Raw genomic sequence first — 13,585 nt, 5'->3', positions numbered from 1 at the left:
TTTTGCTTTTAATCTTAACAACAAGTAACCTTTTTGAATAGCATTTTAAGAGAGCCTAAAGCTCTATAAAGATTTGGAAACTAATTTTCTAAGATCCAAGTCTTAAACAATTTTAATGCCTTAAAAAGGAATTTTCCCCCTATCGTTCTGTGTTATCAGGGTACTTCCTTTATCATTATCTTGTTAAAGATTTCAGTGTAATTACATTTAACACTTCATGGGTTTCTTTACTTTTGCGAACTATAACACAACCCATGTTCTGTGAGAAGTACTATATCTTTGGATATGTTTCTATAAGTCTGATTAAATAGCCCTTTGCTGCTGTGATTCAAATGTTGGCACTGACGTCCTTGCCTTTTGAGATACCTCTCTTTAGTCCCTTTGTATTCTAGCAGCCAGCAGCTGTTGTCACAGAAACAGTAGAACACTGAAAACACGCCACAAGTCAGATGTAGTTAAGACAACCACAAGTAATTACTTCAGCGTCACTTTTTCTGGTATATTCCTTGTTCAAAATAAATTTATTGTTGTGTTTTATTCATGACTTACAAGTTGGTGTGTTACAATGTTCAGTTTGTGTTGAGTGGTTTTTGGGTAACTTTTTTTATTGATAGCCTAATAAGTCAGTTGCTTAGTTTATTTAACTGAATGACCATAACTGGTTCTCCTTAACCAACAATTGGTTTGTGTTTTTAAAGGTCATTTGCAAGTTGATTCAAAATTCAGAAGTTTATACCTGACTCCTAAAGAAAAGGAATATTTTATTCATCTTTGAGCCTCCAGTGTTTGGCCTATGTTTATTCCATAATATGTGTTTAAAAATACTTTTTGAAAAACAAACAGAAAAACCTGACTACTGAAAAAAATAAAAATACTTTTTGAATTGATGATCCAGATATTATTATAATCTGTAACAGCCTTTTTGACCTATAATATACATTTTCTTGGTGAGGAGAGGCTGGAAATGTGGTTTTATGATATATTTGAGTAGATATGTAAGAAGCCATCAGCTGTTTTCAAAATTGTTTGAAAGCTTAGTGGAAGATGGTATTTTTAGCTTAAGAATTTCAAAGTATTAGAAAATCGTGTATTAATACAAATGTTAGATGGTGTGTGAAAGAAACTTGGAGTAAAATTTTACCATGAGGCAGTGTTTAGTGGTTAAAATTTGATTTGGAGTCAGACAGACCTGGATTTGAATCCTATCTCTGGCGCAGTCACTGACTAGGAAGTGAGGGAATGGATTTTCTGTGCACATCTGGGGGAAGAGCATTCTAGTGAGAGGGAGCAGCAGGTGCAGGGTCCTGAGATGTTCGAAGAACAGCAAGGAGGCCATTGTGGCTAGAATGGTGGCGCAAGAAGAGTTTTAAGAGGTGAGATGAGAGGGAGAGCAGAAGGTTATATCAAGGAGGGCCTTGCAGATCATTGGAAGGACTTGGGCTTTTGCTGTGAGTCAGCTGGAAAGATGTTGGAAAGTTTTGAGCAGAGACACAGTAACAAGATCTGATTTTCATTACTGCTTGGATCAGGGTGATAAGGGTTAAGATAGTAAAAAGTGGTTTAGATCTTAGGTATGTTGGGTTTTAGGTTTACGATTACCAAGTATAGTATACGTTGCTTTGTGAGAATCACACTGCGAGGTTCAAGCAAAGCCACATGTGTGGCTATTGAAGTAATTTTGCCTGTTAAGAAAACTACCAAGTCCCTAGGGTGTGTGGGCAATGGGTAGAGAATCAAAGTCTTCCTGTTTGCCTGCATTTGTCCTTGGCTTCACTAATCGTGCTCTCTCTTCTTGCATCAGTATTGTTCCAGCTACCACTTATGAACTGTGACTGCCCAGACTGGCAAAGTTTTAATCACTCTGTTAATTCTTGATCAACTGATAGTAGCTATCTATGAGATATTGTATCTGGACTTTTGACAGAATGCTGTAATTTCTTAGGCCATTGATAAGAGGATAGGAGAGGGCCAGGTAAACTTGATTATGTATTTATTGGTTCCATTAACCTCCCTGAGCTCTAGGTTTAACTTCCTTTTTTTGTTTTGTTTGTTTGTTTTTATTGGACAGCCTCACATTTTCTAGGCATTTCGAATTCTACATGATCTTTGAGTCTTCTCCAAATTAGAAGGAGAAAATCATTGGTGGTAAATGTATATGAACTAAACTCTCCAGAATAAATGAGGTGATAATAATTACCGTTTATTGAGTTCTGCTGTTGGCCAGGAACTGCTAAGTGCTTTAGGTAGATATTACATTCAGCTGTGGTCTTTTGAGGGGAGAAGGGAGGAGAAAGGGGGCTATTGATCCTCTTGGAAAGAAAAGCTCCAAGCTTGTTTCCCTGTTATCTTTCCTCCAAATACTTTATGATAATAGGTTATTTGATTAAAAATCATGTTTAATTAGAATTCGATGGCTTTTAAAAAACACTTACTGACACTCAACGTGTTTGTATTTGTAGGAGCTGACTAAGGCTCTGGAGCAGAAACCAGATGATGCACAGTATTACTGTCAAAGAGCTTATTGTCACATTCTTCTTGGGAATTACCATGGTAACTTTTCTTACAAAGTATATTGACTCTATAAGTTACTTACAAATTTTGCCCAAGATACAATGAATCAAATTAAATAAGGGTTATCTTCTAGGATTTTTAACTTGGTCTTTCATACAAGGTAAAGTAGCTGAAATGTGACAAACATGTTGAGCATCACCCATTTAAATTTTATGGTTGTCCATTCTTTCTTCAGTGGGTGTAGAATTTGTGCAGATTTCATTCATGGTTACTGGATATGCTAACAAAGAATAACATCAAATTTACTATTTTACAAAGTATTTAAATGAATTCCCTTGTTTTATTTTTTATAAAAAGAATGTATTTCTATATTCTGTAATTTTAATTATCTGGATAGATAATCTGAGTAGAGAGAAATTAAATACCTTGAGTCAGATTACATAAATGATGTTAATGAGAAAATTAGATGAACTTTGTGATGCAGAGCTTTATTCATTGCCTGAAGCGCTTTAAGAAGGAAGCTAAATATTAGGTCATTAGGAAGGTATGAGGGTAATTTTATTTTGGATTAACTTTTTCTAATTTAAAATCAGTTGTCCATTCCACCAGCTTGAAAACTTAAAAATCAGAGGCTAATTCAAATTTTGTGTGTAGTATTTGTTAGGATCCATAAGTAACTGACTATAAAAACCATTTTTTTCATATGCAGATGCTGTTGCTGATGCAAAGAAATCTCTTGAACTTAATCCCAATAGTTCCATTGCTCTGCTGAGAAAGGGGTATGCAGTAACTACTCTTCTTGCTGGGTCTGGACTATAGTTTCTTGAATGAATTAATTGTAAGCTTTATATAAATAGTAAATTCTGTATTTATACATTTTATAGCTGAGATAGGATTCAATTTTAGGTATATTTTATACTTTTATTGTAGTATAGTTAGTATATATATATAGTTTAAAATAGTGATGGTTGAAGTAACTGCAAAGTCTAGATGAAACTCTTGGATTTCACATCCCTTTTTTGCTTCATCATTTGGAATTTACTGTATTTAATTGACTAGAGAACATCTATTCCTCACCCAAGCTGGACAGGCTACATTTAATGAAGACTCTGTTATCTGTGTACTTTATATCCCAGTTTGTTTCTGTTGATAAGTGTGACTTTATTCTTTAAGAATCAGAAACGGCTTTAATTCCTTAATATAACTATATTTTGGAATAAGCAAGTATACACAATTAAAATCAAGAAATGCCTTCTGAAATGAGTTCCAAAATTGGATTTTAATGGGAATTATACTAGATATTATAGTAGAGTATTTTAGGAAATCTCTTGGCTGGCTTATTAACATACACTTAAATTCTTTCTTTTAATAGTAGGGAAAATAGTTTTTTTTTTCTTTAATTTAGAAAGAAGGCTGTTTTGCATGATCTCATGTGTGTGTATTTGTTTTTAATATTCTCATGCAGGATATGTGAATACCATGAAAAAAACTATGCTGCTGCTCTAGAAGCTTTTACAGAAGGACAGAAATTAGATAGTAAGTATTAGAATTATATGTTAGTACACTAATCCATTATACCTATGTGCCTTAAATACCATAACTGAATTTTGTTAGTGTAATCTCAAGTTAATTATAGAAACCCAGCTTTTTCTCTTCTTAATGACATTTCGTGTTGATTGCAGAATTTGAATTTAGTTAAAAATTGATTAAATTGGCCTTTCTTTAGCACTTAAATCACAGATAAACTATCATCAGAAGCAGAAAACTATATAAACACTTAGTGTGCTCCCAAGTACTTAGTCTGGCTTTATTTTTTTTCTAATGGATAAGTGAAAGTATAATTTGCTCTTACATTCAGAAGTCTATTTAAGTTATTATCCAGATTGCTGAGATAATGAAATCTTACAATGAAAATTTTTATTGAGACATGAAGTGTTAAGTTGGGGTAAAGTATGATAGGGTATTGAAGAAACATGGAGGTTTGAGAGTATTGTGAGTTTCTAATTCACCTTTTTGAGAGAAATAGATGAAAATTGTCACAGCAGTATAGATATCTGTGCATAATATATAGAAATTGTAAAAGCCAAGTATCAAAAACTCTGCAGAGTTCAAAAAGATTGTAAGTAATCTCATAGGTAGTTACAGACTACACAATCCTAATTGTGTACTATCATTTTATCTTCATTTTATGATAGAGTGTTATCACAGTTCTCTAAAGCAGTAGCTCCTAACTGGGAATGGTTTTGCCCCATGGGGGACATGGAGCAGGCTTCAGTAGCTGTGGCTTGCGGGCTCTAGAGCACAGGCTCAGTAGTTGTGGTGCATGGGCTTAGTTGCTCCATGGCATGAGGGATCTTCCTGGACCAGGGATCGAACCCGTGTCCCCTGCATTGGCAGGCAGATAAAATTGATTTTTTAAAAATCAGAATTCTTCAGGATGAACAAGTAACTAATAGGTTTAATATTAGGATAGCTATAAACTCTGTTAGGACAGATATTTTTGTCTAATTCACTGTTGCACCCACAGTGCCTAGAATAGTGTTTGGAACATAGGTATTCACTGATTATTTGTTGAATGAATATGTTAGGTTGTGCAGATGAGTGATGTTACAGTCAGTTTGTTCTTTCTAGGTGCAGATGCTGATTTCATTGTCTGGATTAAAAGGTGTCAAGAAGCTCAGAATGGTAAGTATGCAGGTTTCTCGTGGTCTTTCCGTTTAAAAAGAAGTAAATGTTTGACATTTTTTTTGTTTTGAACTTTATAATTTATAATTTAAGTAGTGGATGTTCTCTTAGGTTGGGCTTTCCCAAGGTATTATTTTTTTACCTCATTCGTTATGTTGAAAGGGAAATTTGGATGGATTTGTTTTGCAGTGGTATTACTGGTAAGAAATTACTGAGGAGTCTCAAGTGACTCCAAGATGCAGTTAAACCCCTTTCCCTTATTAGGTATGCATGGAGAATTGGTTTGCTTAATCAGTATGTTTGTGCCATAGAAATCATGTATGTAATTTTGCCTATACATGTACTGTTACCTGAAAATGTTTCCTTTTTATGTTTTTAATAGGATCACAGCCTGAGGTGGTAAGTCCAAAGGTTTGATCCTTTGTGTGTGTGGGTTTTTTTTTTAATTTTTATTTATTTATTTTTGGCTGCGTTGGGTCTTCGTTTCTGTGCGAGGGCTTTCTCCAGTTGCGGCGAGCAGGGGCCACTTCATCGTGGTGCGCAGGCCTCTCACTGTCGCGGCCTCTCCCATTGCGGAGCACAGGCTCCAGACGCGTAGGCTCGGTAGTTGTGGCTCACGGGCCTAGCCACTCCGCGGCATGTGGGATCTTCCCGGACCGGGGCACGAACCCGTGTCCCCTGCATTTGCAGGCGGATTCTTAACCACTGTGCCACCAGCGAAGCCCCTATCCTTTATGTTTTTACTTAATTATATTATTACTAAATATATTTGAGGCTGGAATCGGAATGAGCTTTCTGTCAGTTACATATCTCTCTAGGGCAGTTTTACTAATTTTCTTCCTCCAAACGCCGTCTCTTCCCTTCTTATTTAGGGACAACTTGGAGGCCACCATTGACCCAGGACAAGTTCTTTAGATTTACAGTCTGAACTGGCACATGTAGTTTAGAAAAGTTTGGATTGGTTAAGAGTCACTTTGTTTTTCAGTGGTCAGTGTAGAATGTTCGTTGCAGAGAGGCCAGCCATAAATGGTGTAAGACAATATCAGGAAGGCACCCTGGAAATAGTGCTTCATTTGTTTTTCCAGAGCAATTTGATGCCATTGTTAAGCCTGAAGGTTATACTATAGTCTTAAAAATGTTCTTTTAAATGTTATTGTTATTTTCAGCTTAGAGAGTTACTGAATCTTGGAACTGGACATTTTATATGTAACCTTTTCCAAACATATCTTCAGAAATTTTTCTGTTTTTTATCCATCTTTTATTTTAGAAGAAAAACGTTTTTTTTTGAAATTGAAACTCATAAAATTTTAAAAATGCTGAGTAACAGGGAGATCAGCTCCGTGCTTTGTGACCACCTAGAGTGCTGGGATAGGGAGGGTGGGAGGGAGGGAGACGCAAGAGGGAAGAGATATGGGGACATAATGTATAACTGATTCACTTTGTTATAAAGCAGAAACTAACATCATTGTAAAGCAATTATACTCCAATAAAGATGTTAAAAAAATTAAAAAAACAACAACTGAGTATTCTAATTCCTGTGAAGATGAGTATTATTTAACAATTATGGATACCGTGCTCTGTAAGAAGTTTTCATGTAGTTATTCCATATCAAAGTAACTGTAACACTGGGTAAATTAATAATACATGCATTTTTAATACGCAGTTACTAAACTAACTTGTAAAAATCTTTCTCTTTCAACTTGTCAAAATCAGTCTGCATCCCAGAGGACTTATCAGTCAAAAATCAAGTAAGTGTTTGTTTTTCATAATGCGTGATAAATATGCCTAAAGGGAAAAAACCCTGTTGTTTAATAGTAAGCAAGTCCTTACCTGTGATTTAAGTATTTCTTAGTTTATAAAAGAAATCATATTAAAGCCTTGAAAAGCTAATTGTAAGACTGTTAACTGATTTGAATTAGTGTTTATATTAAGGTTAAAATCAAATCAATTGCCAATTAAAACTTACTTCACCTGATTCCACATTGTGTCACCTTTCCATGTATTAAAGAGAGCCTCTTCCATTTAAGTTATTGCTATTACTTAGGTAAATAAGTTAGTAGACTTGATAGAATTGTAACTCTACCTGCCTTTTATATTTGGAGTAAATTTTTCATAGAATAATTCTGCATGAGTTGAAAGTCACTTGCTGAGGGCAGCAGTTACAATCATGAATAAGTATTTAGCAAGGATTTGAGTTATTTTTAGTTGTTCATTAGCTGTGTGTACAGCTTGTATTCTTAGTGTAACAGAAAGAAACACAAGGCATTAATCTCGAGCTTTGCATCCTGACTGAATTTCAAAGGAAAACTGTGAGACTTTTAAAGATCCAGTGCTTTTGATGTAAAATGGCTTGAAAATGTTAAAACAATTTACTCATGTTCTTTCTGGGGAGATACAGGATGATTCTCCAAGTACCTAGTAAACAAGGAACTTTAGTGACAGGAGCAGGGGTAGGGTACATAAACTTAATAATTGGAGCGTTTGGAGTATAAAATAATCCCACACTGATGTAATAAATATACCATGTATCAGGGTACTGTGCTTAGTCCTGGGAATGTCATAGTGGCAGGGTAGATAAATAGCTCTGCTCTCATGGAGTTTATAATCCAGTCTAATTTGAAAGTGATGATATATTTTTAGAGCTTTCAGTGGGAAAGATACACATAATTAGAATCTCTAGGCACACTAATCTTTCCACATACTTTGAGATTGAAGGAAGGTACTATATTTAATATTGTGCCTGGCAGAATGAGTTAAATTATTTTAATTTTAGCTCATTTGCTTCTGTTCCCTGTGCTCAGGGCTGTTTGCCCTCAGCTTCAGTAAAGAGATCCTGGAATGCGGGGTCAGGTTGACCTGGGTCCAGTGTAACACCTGCTACTGATGTGCCAGTTGCCTCACCCTTCTGAGCTTACTTTTTTTTTTTCATTTGTAAAATAGGGATGGAAGTGTTTACTTATTAGTGTTAGGTTGAAATGAGAGGATAAAACTGTTGATGGTGTATTAGAATTGTTACCTGTTAGAATAAATTTTATCTTTAAAAACTAGCTGTGCATGTGGCCTCATGCTGTGTGGTGTGGCCAAAAAAAACCAATTAGCTTAAGCACAGCAGTATTAGAGATACGTTAGAACCTAGAAAATTATGTAAGTATTTATTAAATCCACTGGAGGGGTTTTGGACATCATCGACCTTACTTTTCCGTTAGTACAGGTCATATGAAATTAGTTACATAGAATTGTTTGTGAATCAACAGCTGCTTTGCTATTTTGTTCCTCAAGGTGGAGCTCTTGTTGTTCATCAGATTATATACAGTTTTTATCTTGACAAAACAAGCAACAACTTTAAGAAAATTTAAGTTCTGTTTTAAGTTTCCTTTTTCTTTTTTATAGGTATGACTGGTATCAAACAGAATCTCAAGTAATCATTACACTTATGATCAAGAATGTTCAGAAGAATGATGTAAATGTGGAATTTTCAGAAAAAGAGGTTATTATAGTTTTTGAATTATTTTTGGTTGAGGTTAAATATGTTTATTTATAAATATAAATATATATTGCAGAATAATCTATAGCAGTCTATTAGATATATATCATTTCTTCCTGAGATAATGTGGAAAATGCTGATGAAAATCTGAAGCATTGCTTTTCCATTTGAATCATTTTAAGTTTTGAGACGAGTATGTATACTGTAGGTTATAGCTAGGTGTGCATTGTTTTCTCTTCTTTAGATTTGGAATTCAAAGCAGAATTTGGTTGACAAATATAAAAGACATTAGTAAGATACGTGCTTTGGTTACACATATGTGTGGTATACTTCATGAAAAAGATCCACTTAATTTTTGTGACTTATATATCTTAGAATTTACTAACCATATTAAATGAGTATAACTTTCAATAACTGGGTTTCTTAGCATTTAGTAGAAAACCTTGTGATAGATATTTAAGAGAGTTCATGGTAGAACTAGGTGTTTTGCATGTGAATATTTCTTTGTTATGTACTGTATTATTTTGTTCTTGTAGATTGAGTTTCCTTGAGATTTAAATGTTCATTATGTGTTATGAAACATACTCTGTTCTGCTACTTAATTATGTATATGAGAATTCATGCGAAGGATACCAGATTTTTAAAAGATTATTTTGAGATTCTTAAGGCTGATATTCCATAGAAAGTTTTGAAAATAATCTGCAGCAGTACTGAAGTTCTGTAATTGTAGTCAGTTTAAGTACTTTACCCTTTAAATAAATTTATAAAATGTGCTACTAATTTTGTGATCATTAGTTGTCCGCATTGGTGAAAATTCCTTCTGGAGAGGATTATAATTTGAAGCTGAGACTTCTTCATCCTATAATACCAGAACAGAGCACATTTAAAGTACTTTCAACAAAGGTAAGATAATTGAAAAGGGTTGACAGTGGTAATCTGTGATTGTGAGCTTATAGATCCTTCCAGCCACATATCTTTAAATTAAATACACACAATAATTTTTGAATAGCTTTCCACCTTCCCAAATTCTAGGAAGATGGATTGTAAAAATCTAACCTCAAAAGTGTTTATATGCTTATTAAGATAGGTATAATACTTCTCAGTAAAGAGGTTTTCATAAAAGATACAGTGATCAGCATTTTTTTAAGATTTGATACTGACAGTGTCTCATGTCTTGAACTTGTCATTTCGGTCTGTTGTGATATACAAATACTTCTCTCACACTTTCTTTTGCAGTTAAAAATACAGACTACTATAAAGATGATCTGCTTTCTTGTTTTTTAGTTAAGCTGACTTTTAGGTTACTTTGTTATGAAGGATTAATGAATAATTTAAATTGCAGTTTGAGTAACCATAATTTTTAGATTCCTTTATATTTTCAAAAAGAAGTAAAAATATGCAATAGAATTAAAATTCATGGTATATATCAGCTACCAGTCAAAAGATGTAGTACGAGTAGGTAGAAGTATAATTTAGCAGGAAAAATACTAAACTGAAAATCAAAAAATCTGAGTGGTTCTTTGCTTGCCCTGTTAATTTAGAGTAGTCACACATAGGACAAGATGTTCAGCATCTATAAAAATGAGGGGGATATGGACTGTGAGCTCTGAAATCCTTTCATCTGTAAGATTGTATGAAGGTATATGATGAGTTAATGAGAAAGAATGATATAAATTCCATTACTACACCTTTTTTATGCATATGTCCTGCAACACAGTGTGTTATTTAAATTTTGAGTTTAGTTGTGTGAATTTTCCTATCATGGAATAGAATCAGGGTTGGCCTGTGTCATGAAGAATGGTAACTGGGCCTGCAGGAAGAAGGGGACACCTGAAGAGGGTTGGAGCAGGAAGTAAAGAAGTAAAGAAGCAGTAGTTTTTGCATCTAGTTAAAAATGATCTGCTCACTGATCTATTTGAAATGTACAAAGTACAAAGCTGTTTATTTAAGAGGCAGAGATAGGAAACAGTTGCTTGGACAATAGAAAGTGAGAAAAAGGTTGACATACTGTGAAGATTTTCGTCTTACTGGCCCCATCCACATTGGGTAGAATTTAGTAAGATAATATTGGGTACAATAAGCACAAAACTATAACTAGATTTGAGAGGGAGATAGGTCAGAAAATTAGGAGTTTGGCATTTTTGTACATCTTTCTATTGAGAGGTTGTTAATGCATGTTTTTTTGAAGTAATTTAAATGTAAATTGATTTGTGTGATAGATGGCAAATAACTTAAAAACCTGTGTTACTGAGCCACCTTGTATAATGGAATAGTGTGGTTGGTGAATACACAAGTATGTGTGGCTACAATTGAGGATTTAACTAAGCAGTGTCCTGTCTTACTCTTTATTCTCCTTTGAATCTTGTGAGTGCTTATTGATTCTAACCATTCCCCAGCCCCTCTTACTGTGTTCCCAGTTTGCTTTTTTTGCCCCTTGCTCCTTTTTTTAAATGCTACATAACTACTTTCCTTTCCTGTATAGTAGTTTGTGTTTATATGTACACATTTATTTCCCTTACTCTTTTTTTTTTGCGGTATGCGGGCCTCTCACTGTTGTGGCCCCTCCCGTGGCGGAGCGCAGGCTCAGCGGCCATGACTCATGGGCCCAGCCGTTGTGCGGCATGTGGGATCTTCCCAGACTGGGGCACGAACCCGTGTCCCCTGCATTGGCAGGCGGACTCTCAACCACTGCGCCACCAGGGAAGCCCTATTTCCCTTACTCTTAGTAAGTCTTCTGAAGATAAGAAGGTGTCATATTTGTGTCTATGTATGTGCTTCATGTAGGGTTACCAGATACAGTATAGGATGCCCAGTTAACTTTCTGTTTTTATTTTTCTGAATTTTATTTTATTTATTTATTATTTATACAGCAGGTTCTTATTATCTGTTTTATACACATCACTGTGTATGTGTCAATCCCAATCTCCCAATTCATCCCACCACCACCCCGCCCCTGCTTTCCCCCCTTGGTGTCCGCTTTCCCCCCTTAGTGTCCATACGTTTGCTCTCTACATCTGTGTCTCAATTTCTGCCTTGCAAAACGGTTCATCTGTACCATTTTTCTAGATTCCACAGATATGCGTTAATATACAATATTTGTTTTTCTCTTTCTGACTTACTTCACTCCGTATGACAGTTTCTAGGTCCATCCACATCTCTACAAATGACCCAATTTTGTTCCTTTTTATGGCTAGTATTCCATTGTATATATGTACCACAACTTCTTTATCCATTCATCTGTCGGTGGGCATTTAGGTTGCTTCCATGACCTGGCTGTTGTAAATAGTGCTGCAGTGAACTTTGGGGTGCATGTGTCTTTTCATTTTCGAAGTACCACAGGTTATTTATTTATTTTAAAATTTGTTTATTTTTTAACATCTTTATCGGAGTATAACTGCTTTATAATGTTGTGTTAGTTTCTGCTATATAACAAAGTGAATCAGCTATAAGTATACATATATCCCCATATCCCCTCCCTCTTGCGTCTCCCTCCCACCCTCGCTATCCCACCCCTATAGGTGGTCACAAAGCACCGAGCTGATCTCCCTGTGCTATGTGGCTGCTTCCCACTAGGTATCTTACATTTGGTAGTGTATATATGTCAATGCCACTCTCTCACTTCATCCCAGCTTACCCTTACCCCTCCCTGTGTCCTCAAGTTCATTCTCTATGTCTGTGTCTTTATTTCTGTCCTGCCCCTAGGTTCTTCAGAACCATTTTTTTTTAAGATTCCATATGTATGTGTTAGCATACGGTATTTATTTTTCTTTTTCTGACTTCACTGCGTATGACAGACTCTAGGTCCATCCACCTCACTACAAATAACTCAGTTTTGTTTCTTTTAATGGCTGAGTAATATTCCATTGTATATATGTGCCACATCTTTTTTATCCATTCATTTGTTGATGGACACTTAGGTTGCTTCCATGTCCTGGCTATTGTAAATAGTGCTGCAGTGAACATTGTGGTACATGTCTCTTTTTGAATTATGGTTTTCTCAGGGTATATGCCCAGTAGTGGGATTGCTGGCTCGTATGGTAGTTCCATTTTTAGTTTTTTAAGGAACCTCCATACTATTCTCCATAGTGGCTGTATCAATTTACATTCCCACCAGCAGTGCAAGCGTGTTCCCTTTTCTCCACACCCTCTCCAGCATTTGTTGTTTGTAGATTTTCTGATGATGCCCATTCATTCTGACCAGTGTGAGGTGATACTTCATTGTAGTTTTGATTTGCATTTCTCTGTTAATTAGTGATGTTGAGCATCTTTTCATGTGTCTCTTGGCCATCTGTATGTCTTCTTTGGAGAAATGTCTATTTAGGTCTTCTGCCCTTTTTTTTTAATATATAAATTTAATTTAATTTATTTATTTTTGGCTGCATTGGGTCTTTGTTGCTGCGTGCTGGCTTTTTCTGGTTGTGGCGAGGGGGGGCTACTTTTTGTTGCAGTGCATGCACTTCTCGTTGTGGTGGCTTCTTTTGTTGCGGAGCATGGGCTCTAGGCGCGCAGGGTTCAGTAGTTGTGTGGCACATAGGCTTAGTTGCTCCGTGGCATGTGGGATCTTCCCGGACCAGGGCTCGAACCCATGTGCCCTGCATTGGCAGGCGGATTCTTAATTACTGCACCAGCACGGAAGCCCTTCTGCCCATTTTTTCAGTGGGTTTGTTTTTTTAATATTGAGCTGCATGAGCTGTTTATATATTGTAGAGATTAATCGTTTGTCCATTGATTTGTTTGCAAATATTTTCTCCCATTCTGAGGGTTGTCTTTTGGTCTTATTTATGGTTTCATTTGCTGTGCAAAAGCTTTGAAGTTTTGTTAGGTCCCCTTTGTTTATTTTGTTTTTATTTCCATTACTCTAGGATGTGGGTCAAAAAAGATCTTGCTGTGATATATGTGAAAGAG

At 35.5% G+C, this 13,585-nt stretch overlaps 1 protein-coding gene across 3 annotated transcripts in view; it reads left to right on the top strand.

Moving 5' to 3' along the window:
• The window catches only part of SUGT1 (SGT1 assembly cochaperone of MIS12 kinetochore complex), a 43,414-nt gene that overhangs the window by 4,371 nt on the left and 25,458 nt on the right, over positions 1-13,585 (top strand). The window contains exons 3-10 of one of the 3 annotated variants that reach the window (XM_007468600.1): positions 2,460-2,550; positions 3,221-3,290; positions 3,977-4,047; positions 5,143-5,196; positions 5,579-5,595; positions 6,922-6,944; positions 8,587-8,683; positions 9,476-9,583. In XM_007468600.1, the coding sequence (XP_007468662.1) occupies positions 2,460-2,550; positions 3,221-3,290; positions 3,977-4,047; positions 5,143-5,196; positions 5,579-5,595; positions 6,922-6,944; positions 8,587-8,683; positions 9,476-9,583 (531 nt within the window). Of the gene's footprint in view, positions 1-2,459; positions 2,551-3,220; positions 3,291-3,976; positions 4,048-5,142; positions 5,209-5,578; positions 5,596-6,602; positions 6,620-6,909; positions 6,945-8,586; positions 8,684-9,475; positions 9,584-13,585 lie in introns of all 3 variants that reach the window. The other 2 variants (XM_007468599.1, XM_007468601.1) reach the window with 2 other exon arrangements.

The sequence above is a fragment of the Lipotes vexillifer genome, unplaced genomic scaffold, assembly GCF_000442215.2.
Source record: "Lipotes vexillifer unplaced genomic scaffold, Lipotes_vexillifer_v1.1 scaffold479, whole genome shotgun sequence".
NCBI lineage: Eukaryota > Metazoa > Chordata > Mammalia > Artiodactyla > Lipotidae > Lipotes > Lipotes vexillifer.
This window is presented reverse-complemented; position numbering and strand designations above follow the sequence as displayed.